At 49.3% G+C, this 24,273-nt stretch overlaps 1 protein-coding gene across 4 annotated transcripts in view; it reads right to left on the bottom strand.

The window, feature by feature from the left end:
* Positions 1 to 24,273, bottom strand: part of FERMT2 (FERM domain containing kindlin 2) — a 49,855-nt gene that overhangs the window by 7,516 nt on the left and 18,066 nt on the right. For 2 of the 4 annotated variants that reach the window (XM_042047268.1, XM_042047269.1), the window contains exons 3-11: positions 23,249 to 23,482; positions 11,897 to 12,031; positions 8,380 to 8,412; positions 7,709 to 7,934; positions 7,487 to 7,589; positions 6,950 to 7,057; positions 5,179 to 5,313; positions 3,505 to 3,554; positions 1,203 to 1,327 (exon numbers count right to left, since the gene is read on the bottom strand). In XM_042047268.1, the coding sequence (XP_041903202.1) occupies positions 1,203 to 1,327; positions 3,505 to 3,554; positions 5,179 to 5,313; positions 6,950 to 7,057; positions 7,487 to 7,589; positions 7,709 to 7,934; positions 8,380 to 8,412; positions 11,897 to 12,031; positions 23,249 to 23,482 (1,149 nt within the window). The remainder of the gene's footprint in view (positions 1 to 1,202; positions 1,328 to 3,504; positions 3,555 to 5,178; positions 5,314 to 6,949; positions 7,058 to 7,486; positions 7,590 to 7,708; positions 7,935 to 8,379; positions 8,413 to 11,896; positions 12,032 to 23,248; positions 23,483 to 24,273) is intronic. The other 2 variants (XM_042047270.1, XM_042047271.1) reach the window with 1 other exon arrangement.

The following is a 24,273-nucleotide window of genomic DNA, read 5'->3' as shown; positions in this document are numbered from 1 at the left end:
ACTCCACACAGCACAGAAAAAACCTGTCAGATGTCCCTTTTTCCAAGTGTCAGGAAAATGGGGGAGAAAAGCAAGACCTGATCTGAAAGCAATGAAGCCAAAGCGAATGAGCACCCACAGAACTCCTGGATCCTGCCTGGAATCAGGAATGCATCCAGTGGCTGGCAAACACCCCAGAATTTTCATGAAAGGATAGGAAAAGGTGACTGGATGGGTGTTGACTCTCACCCTGAAACCCCTCTATGTTATTTGTGAATGATGGGATGCCATGGAAGTGTTCCAGGCCAGGCTGGGTGGGGCTTGGAGCATCCCGGTTCAGTGGAAGGTGTCCCTGCCCATGGGAACAAGGTGGAACTGGATGAGCTTTAAGGTCCCTTCCAACCCAAACCATTCTGGGATTCCATGATTTTGGCTGCTACAGGCAGCAGCGAGGTGTGAGCATCCCGCTCTGGGTGCCTGGAGAGAATTCCAAGTGGTTGTGTGAGCACGGGGGGCGACGAACCGACCCTGCCACGGCATCAACGCCGCCTCCCAGATTTCTGCAAAGTGCCGTCACAGCAGATTTGTCACAGCTCCCAGAAAGGTCCTGCAGGCCAGGCCTCGCTCCCACAGCAGCCTGAGGTCGCCTGGCATCCACCCTGCTCCTGCCTCCACGGGGAGAACAAACGAGCTCGCTGCAGCTCCGTGGCTGCAGGAGCAGGAATGTTTCACTTGACATAAGCGCAGGCAGCAGCCACAGGAATTTCAGCTCTTGAGTGAGGCTGCTCCAAACCAGCACCGGGGAGAGGAGGAGAAATAAAGGCAGGAGAGGAAGAGGATGGTCTGTTCTTTCCAGTTTCTGCTGTGGGAGTCAGTGCAATCCTTTGGGTAAGTGACAAAAAGGAGAAGGGCAGGTGGAAGGTTGGAGCAAGGTTTGGAAGGTCCCCTCCAACCCAAACCATTCTGTGGTTGTCCAAGCTCTCTCTCCATGCTATTGGGGAGGTGGCAGTGCTTCCCCAAGGGATCACACATATTTCACTGTCTGCAAGTCCAACTCTGTGCCACGATATCAAACCCAGCCACCTCATTCCTTTAAACACCTTTACCCAACCCCGGGATGGAATTCCAAGGCGATAAAACAGTGGGAAAACAAGATGCAGGAGGAGCAGCCTGTTCCTGGAATAAAAAGCAGTTTCTCTTCCCCCACCTTGTGCTTCTCTTACCTCTCAGGTTCATCTGGTGAGCAGGAGTCCCGTTGGATTCCTCTTTGCTTTTATAGCAGGAGATGGAGGTATCTTTGAAGGTGCACCAGTAGGGCTTGTAGCCTTTCAACGTCAGCTTCTTGGGCCTGCAGGACATGTGGAGGGACATCTCACTTGGTCTGAGCTCCTAAAACAAGCTGCTCCCCAGGAAACCTCAGTATTTGCTCAGCATTTCAGCCCTGGAAAGCTGCTGTCAGCAGCCTGGGTTATTCCCACCCTGGCCTGGGGGCTCAGCCATCCCTTCAGTGCTGGCTCAAGGAGCTGAGCTCCAATTGCAAGTTTGGACTCTTCAATTCCGCGGAGATCATTTGGGGCAAGGTGGGGGGAGTTGGAGGATTGTGCTACAAAAACAGATGTGCCCATGAACCGCTGCAAAATCTGCCTCTCCAGCCACCAGGTGAAACTGGAACCACTCTGCTCAGGCTCGGAGGGGAAGCAGCACTTCCAAGGACGTGTCAGTCACGCACACGCCTGAGTGCACCCCTTGTTTTCTTTTTAAACACTCCACAGCACAAAAGGTTTCTGTGGAAAACATGGGTTTTGTTCGATTCTGCAGGAGAACTGATGGCCTTGCAAAGTGAAGCACCTGGGACCCTGAGCTCATCCCAACACAAGCCCATGGCCTTCGCAGAACTCCAAGTATTGGAATATTTTAACCTTCCCTGATTTCTAAACCTTATTCTAAGGCTGGATCTGCAGCCTCTCATGCATCTCTTGTATTTTCATGTCAGAAACAGCTGCTGAGAGTAGTTTAGACTGGATATTGGGAAGAAATCCTTTGCTGTGAGGGTGGGGAGGCTCTGGCACAGGGTACCCAGAGAAGCTGTGGCTGCCCCTGGATCCCTGGAAGTGTCCAAGGCCAGGTTGGATGGGGCTTGGAGCAACCTGGGATAGTGGAAGGTGTCCCCGCCTGTGGCAGGGGGTGGAACTGGATGATCTTTGAAGTCCATCCCAACCCAAAACATTCTGGAATTCTATGATTTCAGCTGGCAAGAGCAGTAGCCTGGCTGGCAGGGGAGAGAGAAACATTCCAAGTCTCTACAGCCACACCAGGCACATACAGGGACACATTTATAGGAGTTAAATATATGGAATACAAGGCACATGCATTGTTCCCCAATTCTCCTCCCCAGCTGAAGTGTGACAAGAGGCATGTCCAAAGCTGGGACCACTCCAAACATTGCACCATTTACATTGGATTTCTGGCACTAAAATACCACCCTGGTTTTAGGAGCAAATGGAATTCTGTGTTCAATCTGACAGCCTCAAATCCCAGCCCCAGGGTTTAGGGCCTGACTCGAGTGAGGAACCAGCAGCTTCTGGCTGCTCCAGCCCCTGGTGCTCCAATTCACAGGCAATTAGCTCCCAGAGTCGTGCCTAATTTGATTGGCAAATCAGCAGATCAAGGGGAAGACCAAGTTTTTTGTTTGTTTGTCTGCTCAAGGGAGGGAAGAAACACCCACTGAGGGGCTGGGCACAGCCCTGAAACTTCGCCCCAATTAAGGCAGACCACAAGCCCAGACAGAGGCAGAGACCTCGGTAATTTGCCTTTGGAGAGGGAGAAGGAGTTTTCCGAGCAGAGAGTGCCAGGTTCTGGCTCCAGAACCAAACAATTCATAAAATAAAGGCTTGTTCCAGAGCTACTTCACTGTCTATAGCTTTCCCCCCCCCCCCCCTCTATCCTACAGCTCTGCTGTGAAATCCCATCAGTGTTTCCAGCTTCCAGAACTTTCACTGCAGCAGGCAATAAATTGCAAAAGACGGTCGTGGCTGCCAAAAATGTTCCTCCACGTCCAGACGCTGCCGTTCCCGGTTTCCACGAACCACCAACCGAGTCAAAGCAAGCTAAAAAAACCCCTAAATCCTGAGCAAGCTGGGAGAGGGGCAGAGTCAACTTAACCTGCTCATTTTGGCATGGAGAGACCGGGATCCCGGCTGGACAGAATTCCTCCAGCCTCCTGCAGACCAGGAGAGGTCTTTGAGGGAGGTTTTTAGGTTTTGCTCCTCATTTTAGGATGGTCTGTTCTCTCCTGGGCATTAAATGTGTTAAAGAAACATCCCAGCACACACTGCTGGCTCTGGGATGCACCACAGCAGGAAAACACCTTGAATTTTGTATTTGAGAACGAATCAACTTCGGTATGGAATATTTTGAGTATCTTAAGGCCAGGAGATAAAAACCAAAAGGATATTAAGAGGCAGGACCATGAATTATTCACAGCCATTACCAGTTCCACAAGCAGCTCTTCCCATCAGCACTTACTTGAAGACTTTAATGTAGTCAGCGAGCTCTGGGATGGAAGTGATGTCACCCTGGAAATCAAAGATGATCCCACTCACCCGCCTGCCCCAGCGCAGCTGGCGCAGTGGGATCAGGAGGGAAGGGATGTGGTGCAGGGCAGGGAGCCGGGAGCCCCATCAGGGCTTAGGGGTTGTGAAACTGCTGCTGAGAAAGCCTCAGCCACTTCCTGGGAGAAGCAAGGGGTGAAAAATCCAGGGCCCAGCTCTGCTGTTTGGAAAGCAGAGGACGAGGCTTTGTTTTCCTTTGAGGAATTCCTGCTGCGGCCGGGGCCAATTCCCAGCCGCGGGGTCAGCGGCGGTCACGGCAGCAGCGCTCGCACAGGCCATTTTCTCCTCCCTTCAGTTATTCCTGGTGCTCCAAACTAAAGGCAAAGAGGCACCTCCACAGAGAACTGACTGGGGAAGGGATTTTGAAGTCTAGAAAGAATTTCCCCCCCCCCCCAAAATTTTTTTTAAATATTGAGTTTAAATTCCCTTTTTTTGCACAAGGGTGGCACTCGCAATTCCCAGGAGCTGGAAGTAAAAGGGTTTTCGAGGGACAGGAAAAGGGAGGATTGCTCCAGGAGCTTCCAGTAGCAGGACAGTTTACTTTCAGTCTGCAACGAGAAACTGTTTACAGATAGCACAGGGAAAAAAATGCAGAATCTAAACAAACAATCCAGTAATTGCCCATTATCCGTATTCAATTACTCGAATGCATCTGGAAGTGGCTCCTGCTACAAAGCCCTACGGAAAGGGATGGGTTTTTTCGGATGAATCATTGTCCTCTTCGCTCCTGCCTGGCAGGGACTGCTCCTCAGTGATGTGTTTCAAATCTGGTTTTGCGGAAGAGATTAGAAAATATGTCTTGGTGATAAAAAGTTGTTGTTGTTTCTGGTTTATATGGCAAAGCTCTGCTGCTGTTAATGCCAATAAAGCGTCTAAGGATGGATGTAGCTTCAAAAAGCCCTGTCATAAACACTTAAAAAATTATGTGAAGTGGAAAAGTGGAAAATTTCAGAGATTTTAGGGGTGGAAAGAGACGGTTTAAATGTGCAAAATGCCTGGAAAAGCTGTGCTGGGCCAAGGCTGACAGGACTGAGTCCTTTTAATGCACTTTAATTTTCAGGCTTTATATTCTGAAAGGTGGAAAAGCAGTGTTAAAACAGCATATCGAGAAAAAAAATCCCCAAGTGCTCTGAAATACAGACCTAGGCTAAAATCCAGTCTAATAAAAACAGGATTTCATAAGCCTAAATTAGTTCTGAAAATCCAGCAGCTGCTTTAGGTGCTGTAAAACGTGAATTAGAAACAGTGGAAGAGGAACCTCAGTGTGGAAAACTCAGTTATTCGGGAAAGTCAGTAGTGAGGATAAAAATCAATTTCATTTCCATTTAGTTTTCCATTCTTTCATCAGGAGGGTGGCTTGGGGCACGGGGGGATCAGTAAGATCCTGGCTCCTCCAAGACTTTTCCAGATGCTGCCCAGGATTCCCTCTTTGTAGAGCTATCCCTTGGTATCTAAAATCCCTGTATTTTAAAGAAAATATTATTGGGGTGTGGGCAACGTTCTCATCAGAATTAGGAAAAAAAAAAAAAAGGGAGAGGAAGGAAATAAAGGAGGTTGGATGTCTGGAAAAACTCCCTGCAGCCCTTACCAGGATCGTCGACGTCTTGCCACCTTCCAGGGTGATTTCCAGGTCCGAGAGCGCGGCGTCCACCTCGTCCACGTCCTTGTCACTGTGGTTCAGGTGGTTTTCCGAGGACATGATGGACAGCTTGTTGATGTGGTACTGGAAGGCAAGGACAGGGTCACACCGGGATGCTCCTGTGACCCCAGGATCCCGCGAGATCATCGCGACACAGCCGCCGTGCTTGGGAAGTGGAGTGGGAAACTGGAGTGGAAAACCAGGAGCAGAGGCCAGCAAACACTGGAGCGAGTGTTTGCTGAGTCAGGAATGGCCATCTTGGATGTTTCCAGTGCAAGGAGTCTCCAGGCAATGATCCCTAAAGGACATCTCTGGACTGCGCAGGGCAGAGCTGCTCTTTCCACTGGGCTGAGGGTGGAAGGGACCTCTGGAGGTCACCTGGTCCCACCCCCTGTCCCAGCAGGGCCACCTGGAGCTGTTGTCCAGGGCCACGTCCACCTGGCTTTGGAGTAACTCCGGGGATGGAGACTCCACAGCCCCTCTGGGCAAACTGCACCAGAGCTCTGTCACCCTCCCCGTACGAAAACGTTTCCTGATGTGCACAGGGAACCTCCCATCTTCCAGGCTGTGTCCGTGGCCTCTGCTCCTGCCACTGGGCACCTCTGTCCACCCCCTTTCCTGCCTCCTACCAGGTGTTTATGGACATTTTTAAGATCCCCCCATCCCTGGAAGTGTCCAAGGCCAGGTTGGACGGGGCTTGGAGCAGCCTGGGATAGTGGAAGTGTCCTGGCTCATGGCAGGAGGTGGAACAAGATGATCTTTAAAGCTCGTTCCAAGCCAAACCATTGCAGGATTCTATGTCTTTGCATCTGTTTTCACCCCAGAAAACCAAAACATCCATAAAACCTCACAGGAAGGACCTTGCCCAATCCACTCCAGAGCAGCTGGATATAAACTGAGTCATTATATTTCTGCTTTCTGCTCTTTTGTTCCTGGGAGGGGCTCTTGGAGAAGGCAGCCCTGCTCCTGAGGGGGACATTTCTGCATCCTACAGCTCCAAGGTGTGCCAGACCACACGGAACAAATGCCTGCCATCCCTCTCATGGAAGTCAATAGCAGGTGGAGCATTTATGCCAAATCACAGTGAGTATTTCATAAAGCAGATAAATAAATAGTTCTGGGAAAGCCACAGATTATCCCCAGCTGGTATGAGGACAGAGAGCCAGAAAGGCACAGTTCAGTAACCCCGTGTTCATATGGGATGGGTTAAGAAGGGCAAAACTAGAAGTTAAGATAGATATAAACATGTTTGGTAAAAGCAGGTCAAGTTCTTTTTTGTGAGGGATAATCAGTGGCAAATATTTAAATTATCTCATGAACTCAAGTGAGGAGCTGGAGATGGGAAATGATCCAACTTCTACCAGTGTGAGGAGGCCAAGCTCCCACCACAGATAAAGTGAGGCCTAAAACACGATTTTAAACTGAAGGGGAGGTTTTGATGGGATATTGGGAAGGAATTCTTGGCTGTGAGGGTGGGCAGGCCCTGGCACAGGGTGCCCAGAGAAGCTGTGGCTGTCCCTGGATCCCTGGAAGTGTCCAAGACCAATTTGGAGCAACCTGGGATAGTGGAATGGGGTTGGAACTGGATGGGCTTTGAAGTCCCTTCCAACCCGAACCATTCTGGGATTCCATAACTTTGTTTATCAGATTAATCAGCAAAGAAGTCTGCAAACAGAATCAAGTCTAACCCAACCCAGGAGCCTGTGGGGCTGTCCCTCACCTGCAGTGCTGCAAACATCATCATCTCCTCCTCTGTGCACTCGATCTCCTCCAGCAGGATTGCCCACTTGGACTGCTCGTACAGCTGGTTGATCCTGATCGCGTCGTACTGCGGCACAGAAACACGGAATGCTTGGAAAACCAGGAGCCCAGCTCAAGCAAAACCACCCCATCTACTGGAAGCTATCCCTGCCCACAGCAGGGGGTTGGAATGAGATGGTCTTTAAGGCCCATTCCAACCCAAGCTAATCTGGGATTCTGTGATCTCTCATCTCAAAACAACATTTCGATCTGAGACTGAAAATCCTCTGCCACTGACACAAAGTGGCTTTAAGAACTCTTAAAACACCTCTAGCAACACCTAAAATCCCTGGTATATAGGAGCACAAATCCTGGGTTTGATGCCTTCACAACCAATTTTCAAACTTCCAGGTTTTTTTGGGAGATTTACCAATACAGCAGAACGTTAGAGATCCAGGCATCCTTTGCTCCTAAGGATGGAAATTCCAAAATGCAAGTGGAACAAGGAGCTCTGTACCTTTGGATTCAGGTCAAAAAAGCTGTAGTACTTGAACCGGAGTAGCAAAGCCTCGTTTTCTTTCACCTCCTGCTCCATCAGGGATCGGGACGAGTCCAGCCACCTGTGAATTGCCAACACGGGATAACACACACGGAACGCTCCGGCGGAGCCGCCACGACGCTCTTGAGAACACAACTAAAAATCAGCAAAAAACCCCAACTCCTCGGCTCCTGAACTCACCCTTGGTTGATTTTGGCCTTATCGAGCAGCGTCTGGGGCTTGTACATTTTGGCTAAGGACTCCGGGGAGGTGACGGGCTGGCTCACGGCCAGGATTCCTGGGTTGCCCTCGGACAGGGCGCTGTCGCCGAACCAGGCGGACGTGGGGGACAGGGGGCTGCCGTCGTGGGCGTCGTAGGTCGGCGTCATCGTTTTGCTATAGAGTCCTGGGCTTGAATAGATATTTCCTACCAGCGAGGGGAATAAAAGCCGGGAATTAGCCCAGGGCCAAGCCCTGCCCGCTCCCGGCCACGCCGGCTCCGCGCAAATCCGGAGCTGGCGGATGGAAAACCTTCCCTTTCTATCTTTCCACTATGGGAAAACACTGCGCTGCTTGTTCTCCCATGAAAACCTGTCCCTCTCCTCTCTCTCGGCTCTTCTCCAAGAGCAAAACTGATGGAAAACTCATTCCAGCCCAAATGATGGGAGAAGACACAGATCTCCCACGGCGGGAAGCTCCTGCCCCCTGAGTTTCTGTGGCACCTGGGACATGAGTGGCCCCGACTTACCGGTATTACCTGTTGCTTAAAGATTTTGGAAGTCAAAAGTTTTAGAGGAGCAGGAAAACAAACTAAGGGTGCAGCCAAAGAGACCAGAGGCAGAGGGCAAAAGTCCTATTGAGGTGGAGCTCACCTTTGACGGGGCCGATGTAAAGAATATCGGTGCCTATAGAGAGGGAAAGAAAGGAGGGAAGTGAGAAGGCGAGAGAAAGTCACCCGGAGAGTAGGAGAAGGACAGAAGCCAAAAATGAGCATTTTTGGAAGAGGGCAGAGCAGCACAGGTGAGGTTGAACCACCCAAATGGAGCACCTGCAGCAGCGCTGGTGGCAGCAAAGCAACTGAAGTGACTTCCCGTTATTTTGTTCACGTTCCAAGAACAGCTGGGCATGGAAATGTGGCATTCCCGGATGGAAAAGCTTGCTGAGGTGGCCACACAAATTCGGAATTAATGTGCTGAGCGAGTGGTGCAATGTGGTGCCAAACTGATCCCAAAGCACACGTTACTCCCAGGCCTTTCGAAGCTTCACAGCTCGTACCGACTCAAAGCAGACAAAAAAACCCCCCAAACACTTTAAAATTATTAATTTGAAGAGAAAAAACCAAATCCAGCTCAGTATCTCACAGCTCAAAATAGCTGAGAGCTTAACACAGAGGTTGTGGCTGCCCCATCCCTGGAGTTGTTCCAGGAGAGCTTGGATGAGGCTTGGACATCCTGGTCTCTGGAAGGTGTCCCTGCCCATGGCAGGGGGTGGAACCAGAAGTGCTTTAAGTCCCTTTTAAATCCCTTCCATTCCAAACCATCCAATGAAACAGCCCCTCTTCATCTCATGGGAACTTTGAATTTTAATATAAAATCCAGATTTTCAGAGTAAGGGAGGATCAACCACTGTATCCTGATGCCAGGAATTCCACTGTGTACACACATTGGGCAAGGAGCTCCCTCAGCATCACCTGCTGGGCATAAATCTGACCACCAGCACCAGAAGGTCCAACACCACACTGGACTTTTGGGAAAGGGCTGTGTCCTTCCTAAATCATGAGCCTGCAATTCGAGGCACCCAAACAAGGCCTTTTGTGCCACCTCCCGCTGCTGCCCCGAGCCACCACCTTGGGCCACGCTCCAGCTCCTTGCTCCAAACCATCCCTCCAGCCTCATGGCCAAGGAATGACAGAAAACTGAGCTAGACTGGAAAAGTCCAAGACCAAACCAATGGAAAAACCTTTCTGAACCCTCATTTTTCACGATGGCCATCTCAAGGAGCAGGAAGAACAGCGTGAATCAACAGCATCATGTCAGTAACAACCAACATCATGGCTAGGAAACGCCAAATAATTACAAACCTGATTCTAAACTGCCTGGCAGGATGGAAAATGAAAGTGAAAACCATCAAAAAAAGATGCTTTTAATGCTCCTGCTCGTTTTGCTGGCATCCCAGTCTGGATGAATCATCTGGGGACCTGTAAACACTGTGGGTGCCAAGACAGATCCAGCAAACCAGGCACGAGCAAAAAAGCAGCAGGAATGGTCAAGGGATGGAAAAATCCACCTTCATTTGCAAGGAAAAGGCCAGGGATGATTTCCAGGTTCTTAGACGAGGTACTTTGGGAGCTGGGACTCCACAATCCTTAGGGTCCCTTCCAACTTGAGCTATGCTGTGATTCTGTGATTCTAAAAGCAGCAGAAAAGGTGCTCTCCCCATGGATTGTTACAGCCCTGGAGCAGAGAACTCCAACAAAAACCAGCCATAAACCCCCATCGCTTCCATAAATCACTTCCCAAAAGAGCTCCTCCCTCCTCCCCATCTACTCTTGCTGCTGCCCTCAGCCTTCACACAGCTCGAGCACACAGGGCTGAGCATCAGCTGGACCAACAAAAGAAAATCCCACTTTTTGCCCCAAATGGGCAGGTTTTTCCACGAATATCCCCCCCACACTCCTTGACTGAGTGTTTGCTCCATCAGAGCAAAGCTTGCCCTGCACTGTTCTCATCACTTTCTCCAAACACCTGAAACATCTCAAAAGAAGCTTCCCTCAAAAAATGTGCCCCAGGCAGGCAGTGTCATGGAAAGTTCCAGCAGAAAGAGCTACAAATTTGGCTAATTTATATAAACAAGTGACTACAGGTCTTCTAATGGAAAGTGTTGGGCAACACATCCTGTGGGTGTATTGACAACTCTGCCCACCGGGATTTAAATGGTTTCACTGCCAGGTTTGGGGTACTCAGTGACAAAACACTCCCAAGACATTGAAATCAGCACCTCCTGAATTATTAATTAGCTTTCCAGAAGCTTTCAGCAACACAAACTGATGTTGGAACAACGCTAGAAATGATTTATTCAGATGAAACCCACGACTTTTATCGAATGGCACCTGAACAGGCAGGAATTCAACCTGCTGCGAGTGATTTCATTCACAAGGAGAGCAAAACCAGCCAAGTGACTCACTGGAAGAGCCATAAATAATTAAAATAAACCCCAGCTTCTGCACACATTTCCCCCAAAGCAGGCCAAGTCTTTCCTATTAATCTAACAGAGATGCTCTCTGTGAACACTGGCTGTTGGAAAGGCTCAGAATGGACTTTCAAGACGAAAATGCCAAATGGAAATGAAAATTGACTGGAGCCTTGCCCAAATTCTCTGAGCCAGGAGTGGGAGAGGACAAGCCCAGAAGTATTTTGAAGTAGCTGAGAGGAGAAAGAGTGGGATCAGAGCAAAAGGAGGATTATTTTTCCTTGTTCCAGACCCGTGGTGCACATCACCCTGTGCAGCCAAAACATTTTTGCCTGCAAGCCCTGTGCCACCACTCCATGACCTTCCCTGCAGTTGATTTAACATCAATTAATACAACTTTGCTGAATTGCAAGGTCGTTTTTTCAATTAAAGCTGCCCTGCTTCCCTTGGGTTGCTGGATTTAAACCCAAGAGCTCTGGCAGCCAGACACGTCTCTCCTGCTCGCCACCACAACCTTCTCCACAAATCCATTTGGGATAAAGTGCTCCCACTTGGCCAATATTATGGTTTAAACTCCTGCCATTTGCCTTTGGACACCAGACTTCCAGCAGCCATGGAAAACAGCTGAAAAACCCCTCTGCTTGCAAACACCTGCATGAATTTGCTGCCTGTGGTAACTCCGTCAGGGATGTTACTCCATGTGGGACATTACTCCACCAGAAATTCTCTTCCCAATCCTGCTCTGGATCTGGAATTCAGACTGGCCAACTACCCCCCAGCAATAAAAGGATTTATTTAGCATCACAATCCACAGCTACACCCTTCATGTAAGGCGACACTAAAGCAATTAATAAAACACTGGAACAGTGGCACAGCCTAAACCACACCAGCAATGCGACATTAGGAACGATTTTCCATTTAACTCCTTTCTTAGCAGGGTGAGAAAAGCTCTCAGCAACATCATCTGAGTGTTCCAGTGGCCACCCTCGGGCTCTGGTTTGTTTTGTGAAGCCTGGGGTTGCTCTGCTCCCGGGAATGCGTGACAGCTCCAGACATGCATCCGTGCGACCGAGTGTTGCAGCCTGCCAGGACTTGTGCCATGGATTTGGGGTCTGTTTCTCTCACAGACCTTAAGAAATTCAATCAGCCCCACACTGCTGTGCCTTTTTTTCCCCCACTCCCATTTTTTTCCCAGCTCACCGGACCCCGGCGTGATCAGCGGCCCCTCCAGCTCGAAGGTGTCATCTTCACATTGATCATCCAACTTTTTCTTTTTTTTCTTTGATGGATCTCTGGGTTTCCTCAAAAGGGAGAGTTCTTCTGGATGCCTGATGTCTGGGGGGGTAAAATGGACCACTTTTATAATGGCAGGATGGGAAAAAAGAAGGAAAAAAAAGAGGAGAAAAGGGGGAAAAGAAGAACATCCTTCCATTAGGAACAACATCCAGCAACACCCAGTATCTCCCTTGGATGAATTTCTGCAATGGTTAAAAATCAAGTTGAGAGCATTTTCCCTGCAAGCCTGTTGGAAACAAGCACTGTCCTTGGCTGGAACGGTAACATAACATTTGGATAAAACGTGGAATTTCCCAGGCACAGGCACTCGAATGTAAATGTAAGCACTGGCAGATCCCGTGACAGAGCCTAGTAACACTTCCAGACATCAAATATAAATAATAAGAATTAAAACCCACATTAATAATATAAAATTAGAAATATTATATAATATAGGAATACACAATGATATAGAAATAACGTAAAGAAATAGAAATACTCAGCCATGTAGGTAACAGGTCAGGTCCTCTCCCTTCCACAGGAGCAATCCAAGAGTAAACCATTTATTTACACATCACACTGGAAAGTTTAAAGCCTATCCTTTACCCACTTTTTAAAGAGATTTTGGCCAAAGTGTTTCCTTCTCACAGCAATTCTTTCCCATCTTCCTGCCCAGGACCAACCTGAACAATGTGAAACCCATTTAAAACGAGGAGCATCCCACTGCATTCGTGTTTCCAGCCATGGGAATATGGGGAGCAATGGAAAAGGGAATTTCCATTTCCCACCAAGGCAGTACTTGGGTCTGCTGCAGTCAATTCCAAGTGGGAAAGGGTTTCCCAGGAAAGCAGAGCCTGCTGTCTGTTGTACCACTGAAACCACTGAGGGACTGGAGCAGGACCAGGAGTCCTTGTGCTTGGTCAAGATGTGGGAACTGACCTGGAGAAGGATTCACCTGGGCATGGAGCCATCCAACTGCAGTGGTGAAAGGCTGCAAAAAGCTTGGAGAGCTCTGAAATACAGCTTGGATTGGGAAAAGATGGGATGAGAGGGCTGGGGGTATTCACCCAGAGAAAGGAAGGTGCCAGGGAAAGCTCAGAGCCCCTTGCAGGGCCTAAAGGGGCTCCAGGAGAGCTGGAGAGGGACTGGGGACAAGGGATGGAGGGACAGGACCCAGGGAATGGCTTCCCACTGCCAGAGGGCAGGGATGGATGGGATATTGGGAAGGAATTCTTCCCTGGAAGGGTGGACAGGCCCTGGCACAGGGTGCCCAGAGCAGCTGTGGCTGCCCCTGGATCCCTGGAAGTGTCCCAGGCCAGGCTGGACATTGGGGCTTGAGGCAGCCTGGGAGCAACCCATGGCAGGGGGTGGGACTGGATGAGCTTTTCAGTCCATTCCAACCCAAACCATCCTGTGGTTCTCTGATGATTCTATGGAGCCCATGGGACATGCCCGAGCCTGGAAGGAGTTCTGGAGTCTCCCCTGCAGCTGGTTGTCCATGTTGAAGCTCCTGTGTTGTTTCTTACTCTGTTTTTTGCACCTATCACCCCAAAATGCTCAGCTGCAAATCTGTCCCTTTGGAATGCCCTATGGAAAGCAGCCCCTGGTCCCATTCCCACTGCAGGAGAGATCAGGAGACAGGAGCTGGCTGCAGCCAGGCTGTGTTTTCCCACCCACAGGAATGCTGCAGGACACAATCAGTCATTATCCCAATGAGGAGCAGCTCCAGGGCTGGGATCTCACCACGTGCTGGCAGCAGTGGGAGTTCCCCGAGCACTCCCAGGCATGGGATTATAATTAACACTGGAATTTGGTCCCCAGCTGGTGACTGGAGCAGGACACACCCCCACACTGCCCACCCACACCAGCACCTTCCTTCCTGCAAACAAGCTGGGAAATACCACACTGGGAACTCGCCCCATCCAGGTGATCTTCAGGGATGGACCCCACTAGCCCTGGCATTCCTGAATCCACAGGTCAGGCACTTCAGGATTTAACCATCTTTTACACTGTAAGTGTCCCATCCCATCATCTAGTTTTAATTTAAGTTTTATTTTTATTTATATTCTTGCAGTTATTTACTTACATATTTATATATATATAAATATTGTATATATACATATTTTTATATATTTATTTTTAGAAAGCGTAATTTATTTTAAGGGTTTTTAAACTTATATATTTATATTTATATTTATTTATTTCAATCATATCATTGAATTCCAGAATGGTTTGGGCTGGATAGAACCTTAAAAGCCCATCCAGTTCTGCCCCCTGCCATGGGCAGGGACACCTTTCCACTATCCCAGCTTGCTCCAAGCCTTGTAGAATCCAGCTCTGAACACTTCCAGGCTAAAAATATACACATTAATATATCTATATGGATTTTAAAAGTATAAAATATATAGATTTATGTATCTTTGTATTTTATTTTATATATAAACTTTCTGAACTTACGATTTAGTTTTATTTCTATATTTATAGATATTTATTCCTATATTATTGATCTATTTTAGTCCTTTTTATATATATCAGCTTTATCTAATTTCAGCTTTAATTTAACCCTCATTTATTATTTCTCCACACACATCATCCCACTAAACCCCATCCCTGCCCCCACCACCCACCCTTTCAGTTTCCCTGCCCAACTTTTTGACCATTTCTAGCAATAAATACCTAGAGCCTGAATGCAGCCAGCTCCACGCATTCCCATTTATCCCAGCCAGCTTACCTCATGGAGCAGGAATCTGCTGGGACAACCGGGGTCACGCGCAGGGGACAAGAGGCAGCACAGCCTAAATCGAGGAGTTCCCCTGGTATTTTGGAGCAAGGTTGAGGCTCTGAGGTTTATTTATGGTGCATTAGCAACTGCTGGAGCCTCTCAGCTGGAAGCACTCAGGGAGGCCGGGAGAAGGGCTCCGGGCCAGGCTGGGATTCTGGAAGCGATCGCCTGGAATCGGCCCAGGGCTTGACCATCTGATATCAAAGAGACTTTTTATAGTCCCTCAGTTGTTCCTGATGCTCCCGGCAGGATAGGAAGGATCCAGGGCAAGTTTTCAACAGCTGCTTCCAAAGAGCACATGGCTGCAGGGCATGGAGCAGGCAGCACATCCTTGGGATGCCGGAGCATCCCGGCATCGGTCCCATGGATAGGCGGCAAATTCCTCCCGAGCGCATTCCGATGGATGCGCCATAGACTGCAGGACTTTACAAAGGCAGCTGAGGGAAAGGCTTCAAACTGAAGGTTTAGATGGGATTTTGGGAAGGAATTCTTGGCTGTGAGGGTGGGGAGGCCCTGGCACTGGTCTGTGGCTGCCCCTGGATCCCTGGAAGTGTCCAAAGCCAGGCTGGACGGGGCTTGGAGCAGCCTGGGATAGTGGAAGGTATCCCTACCCATGGCAGGAGGTGGAACAGGATGGGCCTTCCAACCCAAACCATTCTGGGATTCTACAGAAAGGAGTCAGAATGGTCTGAGCGTGGAAGGAAGAGTTTTGGAGCTCAAAATATGATCAGAGAGGTGGCTTTGAATCTCTTGGATGAAGCCATTTTACTGCCTGCAGCATCTTCTCTTCCATTTGCCTGCGAGACCCTGCCTGTGCCTGCTGTCTCTGGCTGAAGGGAAGTCCTTGGCCTTTTTTCCTGTGTAAGCCCTCATTTCTCACCCAGCCCCTGCACAGCTCACCCAGCCCAGCTGTGCCCATTTATCTCCCACCCCGAGACAAACTCCAGAGCTGGGATTAAACCCTCTTCCTTCACAAAGCACCATCTGCACCCTGCAAACTGACTTAAAGAAAGAAAAAAGTGTCTTCCATACAGGGTGTAAAATTCCCAAGTTATGCTCTTCTGCACCAAATCCACCAAGTGAATCTTGAAGCTGTTGCATCTTTATCCACCAAGGTGTGTTGTGATGGGGATCCCAAAATGGTTTGGGTTGGAAAGGACCTTAAAGCCCATCCTGTTCCACCCCCTGCCATGGGCAGTGACACCTTCCACTATCCCAGGCTGCTCCAACCCTGTCCAACCTGGCCTTGGACACTTCCAGGGATCCAGGGGCTCCCAGTCCCACAAGAAATCAGATTTTTGGTTTTCTTACATCACACACTTATAGAACACAACATCATTGAGTGGAAGGGCTGAGTATGGACCAACTTCCCCAAAAGCTGAAATGATGGGAAATCACACTACTTTCAGCATTCAGTTCTCATATATATGGAAAATAATGAGATACAAAGAAAATTTTGATGCAGAAGGAAAATTAATGTTCCAAAGAAGCTTTCAGCATCCCATTTCCCACCCCGTTTCTGGCTCCCCTAAAGGCCGGAGGGCTGGTTCACCTCCTTAGTTTTCAAACCATAAAAACTCCATAAATTTACTGGTAGAACAGAGCATTGAGGGGAAATCCTCTCTTTAATGCTGATCCAGCCTCCCTCCTCCAGGAAATGTGTTCTGAAGTGGGATATCTCTAGGAAGTGGGACTCTCTGCACTCCATCACTGCTCCCTCCAACCAATGACTCATAAAAATTACAGCCTTTGTGCATCACTCTGACGAATCTTAGAAAAATGAGACCTCAAACCCCATTTTTCTACCATTTCAGACTTACAACCAAAAATAAAGTATTTTTTTTCTTGGAAAGAGTGAATTCTGTGGATGGTTTTTCACAGTGTAAGTTTACAGAATGAAGTATCCGACTTATCTGCAACATAAATTCTCTCGAGATAAAAGTTTTGCAGAACAGACCAGAGGGGGGGGAAAAAAAAGCCAGCCAAAAAAGAAACTAAAAAAGGACTTACATAACTTCAGAAGTGCCTGGAGATAAGGCTGTGGTTGTGCTGGACTCTGGGCAGTATCTGATGGAGCAGATCCTCACCCCCTGGCACAGTTTACTGGGTCTGTACATTCAGAACATTTTATTATGGGTTCTTCAGATGCCCAGGAACTTAAATATTTATCTGGGCAAAAACCAAGCTCTCCACTCACTGCCTGGGGCCCTGCAGCTCTGCTAGGACATCCCACAAAGCCTCTGGAGATGCCCAAGGAGTGCTATGGGTGTGGAATCAGCTGGGGCTGACCCTGGCAGAGGTTTTGCTGGAGTTTTCCCAAATTCTGGGTGGAAAACCTGTTGACTTGCGGATTTGCCAAGGGAGCAGTGATGTGCAAAACCACCCAAAAATGGGGTCAGTGGGGTTTGCAGGGGTGTGAATGTTTGTGCCAGTGGTTCCCAGAGACGAAACTGGGCACCACCAGCCAGGAGAGACCCAGGAGGAGAAGGAAAAGGAGGAGGAGGATGCAGCCAGTGGTGGTGGAGCCAAGCATTACTGCAAGGCCAATAAAAAGGGCCATTGGAGAGGCAGAGTCAACAAACACTTGAATGTTTGGATGCTTTTTTCCATAAGTGGGACAAAATCCCCAGGCTCCCGTTATCTGGATGCCTCTTGGAGCACAGGCAGCACTTCAAGCCTTGCCCCTGAAGTGGCTGAACTGCAGCTCGAGGCCAATTAAACTCCATTAATTTAATCCCACAAACAAGAGAAAAACAATCCACTTACACCCTCCCTCTGCCTCGGCCCATAAGGAGCAATCCAACTCATTCCAAGTTTTTGCCAGCGTGTCCTAATGCCTTCAGGATGGAAATCTATTTAAAGGGTCTCTGTCAACAGCAGAGTAAGGATGAAAAAATTCTCTGACTCACACGGTGACATAAAACCTGATGCTCCTCCACACGCAGAACATGCCTGGGGTGGCGACAGGGGGGAGGGTGGAGAGGATTTTTTTTCCATCTTAGACACTTTGTAATTAAATCTGATTATTTCCCTGACCCCAGTTCCTGGGGTTGGTTGGGATCCTGCACGACAGCTGAGCACGGGCAGGCAATAAAAGGGGAAAATGCTGCAGTTGGCAGAGGAACACTTGGGCCCTGCAGTTGAAAAAGCTGAGGACGTTGCAATTTGGCCGGCTCTCGAAATGGGAAGATTTCCTTCCACACCCATTCCCTGGACATATTTAGAAATAGCTGTGCCACTGCCAAACCTCTCTGCTTGTGGCAGGGAAAGGCAGCAAACCCATCCTTGGTGTTTCGCTGCCTCTGTCTCCCTGTGAACGTCATCCCCGAGCATCCTCCTGATGCTCCTGAGCATCCACAGCCTGTATCCCGAGATCCCAAATCATTTAGGTTGGAAAAGACATCCAGGATCATCAAGTCCAAGCTGTGCATGACCCCCACCTTGTCACCCAGCCCAGAGCACTGAGGGCCACATCCAGTCCTTCCTTGGACACATCCAGGGAGGGGGAACTCCAACACCTCCCCGGGCAGCCCCTTCCAATGCCCGACCACCCTTTCCATGAAGAAATTCCTCCTGAATGCTGGTGTTGCTCCCCATACTCCTCCCCTGAGATGTGCATCTACCAGGACTTCATGATTTCAGCTCCACGATTTCAGGAAAAACACTCCTTTATTTACCAGCAGGATGTGAAGGAAGAAAAGAAGGTTTAGGAGGTTTGCAGTGGGACGTGGTCATTGCCCTGTGCAGGACCAGGAATTGGACTTGATGATCCTGGTGGGTCCCTTCCAATCAGGATATTCTGTGATTCCACAAACTCCAGACAGCTTTGCCTCCTGGAAAGCAACTGGGCCAGGGATGCAGCTCCACGTGCCTGTCACAGAGCCCTGGGAATGCTGCACATCCACTAGCAAAGGGTTTCAGTTTTGCAAAAAAAAAAACAACCCAAAAAACAACAAACAGTGGCTTTTTATAGAAGTCTTTTTGGCAACGGAGGGCGTGGAAATATTGCAAATACTTCAGGAGTCAGAGGACGTTCTGTCCTGGAGCAGGGAACGTTTGGAAAGGGAAAAAAAAGGTAGGGTCACATTTGGCATCGGGACGGTGTCTCCTTCCCTGGGCTGGGCTGGCATCCTGCCACTCCCAAATGCCACTGTCACCAAATGCCACTGCCACCTTGGCTCAGGCTGCATTTGGTGGCCAGAGGCTGAGGCAGGGAAGGCTGGCTGTCACTTCCCATCACTCACTGAGTCTCAGGAACCTCCTTATTTTGGGGACAATGGGAAGCAGCCCATCACCCTCACGGGACTCTGCGCATCCCATTGCTCCTTGCCTGGCTCCACAAGCTCCTCAGGATGAGACCACCCTCACCCTGTGCAAGAAGGGGAGCTGGGGACAGAGTGGGATGTGATGTGGGCATGGAAACTGCCACAGCTGGGCACAGGATGCTCCCCAGACTTGGTTTTCCAAAACAGGTGACTAATTCCCATGGATTACAAGGCAGGAGCTGGGTGTGCGGCTCCACCAGACTCTGGGGAAATGAAAGAGCCTGGAGAGAATTCTCTGTCTTACACAGCCTCAGGGTGGGTAGGGAGGGATTGGTCATGAATTTTGGAGTGTTTCCTCTCAGAGCTGCCTCCTCCCAGCCCTGGCACTGAGTTGTCCTCTCTGTGCTCCAATGAACATCAACCAGCATTTTCCCTGCTCCTCTTCTCAGGCTGGAGGGCAGCAGAGGTCCCAAATCTTCACAGCCAGGAGAAGGATGGGAGCTTTCCTGCTGTCACAGCACCTCCCCTCATCCTGCAGCTCCAACATAAGTCGTGTCCCCAGGAGAAGGAGCATTGCTGGGGCAGGAAACGCCGAGGCCTGGGAAAAGACTCTCACACTTGCTGTTTGCTTTTCCTGTCCCACGTGCTCAGAGAGTAGCAGCAGAGCCTGCCTGCAGTCCCTTGGAGCTCTTGGGATACACGGAAAAAAATACAGGCAAAATGCTGGAAGGAAGCAGCTTAAGGGCATGAGCAGCTGCAAGGCATCCACTGGGCTGGAATCAAGTGAAGCCATTCCAGAATCATGGAATGGTTTGGGTTGGAAGGGACCTTAAAGATCATCCAGTTCCAGCCCCTGCCATAGCAGGAACACCTTCCACTAGCCCAGGGTGCTCCAAGCCCTGTCCAGCCTGGCCTTGGACACTTCCAGGGATGGGGCAGCCACAGCTTCTCTGGGCAGCCTGAGTCTCACTGCCCTCACAGCCAAGAATTCCTTCCTATTGATGTAGGAAAAGAGGATTTTTCCATTTGCTGTTCTGTCAGATGATGGGTTAAGCATCTCCTACCTTCCCAAACCCTGCTTTCCTGGGAGGATATTCCCACTCACACCAATAAAGTGCTGAGTGCAGCCCCATGAAAATGCATTTGGATATTTGATGGGCAGTTTTCTGGGTGGAATTACCTCCCAGTGGGATGACGAGAGCAGGGAGGCACACGGGAGCATCCCATCCCAACCCCCGTGTCCCGCTGCCGGCCAGGCGGGAAGCACAAATCCCTGTCGCTCTGAAAGAAAAATAAAAGTGAAGTTTTACTTTCTCTTTCTCTGGTCTTTAACTGCAGATCAAAGCTGGCCCTTCAGGCTGGAGCTGCCTGCCAGCAGCTGCTCCCGGGCAGGATTCCAGGCCACCCTTTGGATGAGGGCTGCCCATCCCATGCACTGCCCGCTCCTCTCCTCCTGCCTGCCAGGGTCAATGCGTGCCTTTAACCCTCCTGACTGGCTGCTGTGGGAATCAAGGGGCTGCAATCCAGCCACTGGGAATGAGATTGGGTTTTTTTCCGGCTTCACACGACCTCCAGGAAAGTGAGGGATGTGCGAGTGGCTCCAGCATCTTCCCACAGCCACCTCCTGGGAGCCCCGGGGAGTTGCCCTTTGCAATGACTTCCCTCTGCACAAGAACAGAGACTTCTCTTGAAAAATCAGCCACGCTCTGCAAGGGTGACACCTCTGGGTAACAATTTAAAGGGAACAGAAGCAAAGGACAGCCCTAAATAATCCATCCACGGGTGTTCCTGCTGGTGTAGCGAGGATTTTATAAATGCAACCAGCCAGAGTCCTGAGAACTTCAGGAATTACTTCAATTACTCATTAATGATGCTTTGTGCTGGAGTTACTGACGGGTGTAATTAAGTGATCCGGGCAACGACAGCAAACAGGTACAGCCAAAATATGAGCAACTCCCAGGCACAGTTCCGTCCTAACTTCCCTGGAGACCAGAAATCACGGGATTTGCAGAGACAAGGACTATGCTGGGATCACTTTTCCCTTCCACCTTGAAATATCAGCTCAGTTTTCCATGGAGGGACAATTAGCTTGATTAAGAGGGATATGAGAGCTCTCTGCAGCCAAGCTGTGCAGGGATGCTGAGGAGGGCAGGGAAAGGTAGTGGAGAAAAATGGGGCAGGATAAACCCAGGTGGGGAGAGAAAAAAGGAGAATGGCAGAATCAAAAAATCACAGAAAATGTGGGTTGGAAGGGACCTTAAAGCTCATCCCATTCCAACTCCCTGCCATGGGCAGGGACACCTTCCACTAGCCCAGGCTGCTCCAAGCCTTGTCCAGCCTGGCCTTGGGCACTTCCAGGGATCCAGGGGCAGCCACAGCTTCTCTGGGCACCCTCACAGCCAAGAATTTTTCTCCTAATATATAACATGATGTATATGCAATACAATGTGTATTATTAGATAGACTTTTATATGATAGATCTTAAATATATAAAAGTTAAAATATATCTGACATTTTAGGTATCTATAGCACATTTTTGAACAACTACATATCTGCACAGGTGTCCAAACACCTCTGTGGTCCTGGGAAGAGTATCCCAGCCCCTCCAACTCCAGCACTTTTGTCTTCCCACATCCCAATCCCTCTTCCTTCAAGCTGATGCCAAGCCCATGTATCATCTTCCCAGTAGCTCTGCTGAACATCTGGCTCCCAGTAAACACAACTGGGAGGGCTAAACCACTTAATCACTGCAGTTTCTGTCTGTCCTCAAACAGCTCAGGCTGCTGAGAGTCACTCAAAGGAAAGTGAAATTTCCAGTAAAAGCCCTGCTTTCCCCCAAATCAGGAACATTAATTTCAGCACTTCAGATGCCACAAAAGGGAAGTCAGAACCACCCTTGATGGATCTGTCCCTGCTGCCTGCTCAGAGAGCTCCCATCTCTGCTATCCCAGAGCCTTTTTCCCCCTCCCAAACCTTTAAATATTAGGAATATTCTGCTGGTTTGTTCACAAATACACTGAAAGCTCTGAAGCTGGAAGAAAAAGCTGCTTCAGGCCCATGTAAGGTTCTGACAGCATCAGTGACAGCTCTCCTGTCTCGTGATGAGCCATATCAGAATTTCCTGACATGAGTCACTGCTGGAGAGATTCATCAGCATCCAAGCCTGGGACCTCCCTGTCTAGCACAACATCCCAAATGCCAATGGGACACGGAGCAGGAGGGGTGGGGGAAGCAAAATCCACTCAGAAATAACGCTGGCTAAGCCTTTTCTATTTTAAGGAGAAATTGCCCAATATTTACGCTTTCAAAAAACCCCAACACAACAGGAAAGGAACAGCAAAGATCCTAAACCAGCTATAAATACCAACGAAACCACAGATGCGCCAGACACGGCACGTAGGGATGAGCTCTTCCTGCCTCCCCAAACAACTGGGTCAGCCAAGAGTAACCTCAGCTGCCTTCTGAGAGCAGGAATAGATTTACTACAGCTGAGGATGGGTTGCAGGCTCTTTTTGGAGGGGAGAATTCCAATATGGAGCCCTTACTGGAGTTCCTCGGGGTGGGACTGCCATCTCCTCATTGGGTTTTTTTAGGTGGGCAGGAAGAAATACCAGGTTTTAGGATGAGGAATTTGTGAAGGTGGGTAAAAAATGAGGCCTGGTAGGGAAAGATCCCTCCTTTCTCCTGGGCTTCTCCTCCACAAGGAAATGAGGGTGAAGAGGAGACAGCAAGACTCAGTTCCTTCCCTCCACCAGACAGTTTTACAGTGAAGCATCGCCACTTAATCTCTAATATGATTTTCCACTAGAAGACAACCCACAGGGCTGGCAGATTTCCCATTTCAGGGTTTGCTTTTCATCCAGCACATAAATTTGCAGGGAAAAAAAATATCACAACCCAACACCAGCAGCTTGAACATCAAGCAGGGCTGGTACCGCCCTGCCTGTGACAAACCCAAGGACAGCCCTGCTATGGAAGAGAATTCAGCACAAAAAATACCTTTTTTATCAGTTCTTGGCTCAATTGGTGCTGTTACTGAAGTATTTGCACACAAAAGAGTAGATCTGGAAGGGAGAAAGAATGGACATCCGGGCTGCTTGATGTCCAAGTGACTCTTGGGCGTTTAAAGCCAGAAAACACCAAGGATTTATCAAATTTCCAGGACAAGCACGTGCAGCAGAGGGGCCAAACCGACTGGGGAGCTCCCCAGGGGCGTTTTTCAGCACTTACTGAAGGTTTTGCAGATGTCAGAAACAGCCTTGAAGACCCTGTCGGAGAAGTTGACTTTCACCTTGACGTACTTCATGTTGGGCAGCTGCAGGCGCAGCAGCTTGTGCTGAGGGGTGAACTGGAGCTTGGCATCCGCCTGTATCCCGTATTTATCCAACGTCCAGTGAGTTTTAAGGAGCCAAGTTTTCTTCTTTTCCCACCACAGCGCGTGATCCGACCAGTCCTTCTTGACATCTACAACAAAGAACCCATTTTTCCCCCAGTTAAAAGCGGGACCAGAATGAGCCTTCAGAGGACAAAAGAAGTTTGAAAATGTGCTTAACTGAGAAGGAACTATCGATCCAAAAAACTCTGACAGCCCTTCTTGGATACAAGGAACTGCTTGTATTCAATCCTATTTTGATGGGGTATAAAAGCAGGGAGGAACCCAAGGGGAATGAGGGTGAGACACAACGTGTCCATGGATCACCAGCCCAGCAGCGATCCCGCCTGGAACACGAAGCCAAGGGGTCATGAGTGACCCAACACTTCCCCCCAGCAGGGATTTTGCCCAGTTTTTAGGGTTAACTATCAGTTCTTGGGTTTTTCCCATCCCCACCATCCAGGATACCTGTGCTATCCAAAGGTGAGCCCAGCCACCTTGGCACATACGGAAAACAGGACCAGGAGGAGGTTTGCAAGGAGAATTCAACAGGACTTTCAGTTTCTCCAAAGGAAACCTGAAAATTCCCAACTGGAACTAAAAGTTACCTCTCAAAGGAACAACAAAACTCAACAGCCACTTCTCCTTCCAGCAGGGGTTTAAATATGGGGTTCTTGGAGGTCACCTCCAAGTTGGGAAGCATTTGGGGAACCAAAGCATGGTGATAACTCCAAAAGACAGACCCTGTGCAGTATTTTCCCTAACACCCAGAATATTTTTCGCTATCACATGGCCCTGGCATTCCTGCAGAGCAACTTCCACTCTGACAACCAGTAACGGTGCCACATCCTCCCACCACACAGGGAAAAGTGGAGAATGGAAT

The sequence above is a fragment of the Corvus kubaryi genome, unplaced genomic scaffold, assembly GCF_017639235.1.
Source record: "Corvus kubaryi isolate FWS band 111438036 unplaced genomic scaffold, C.kubaryi_AGA036_p1.0 66, whole genome shotgun sequence".
In the NCBI taxonomy this organism is placed as follows: domain Eukaryota; kingdom Metazoa; phylum Chordata; class Aves; order Passeriformes; family Corvidae; genus Corvus; species Corvus kubaryi.
Note: the sequence above shows the minus strand (reverse complement) of the source record. Positions and strands in the feature narration are given on the sequence as shown.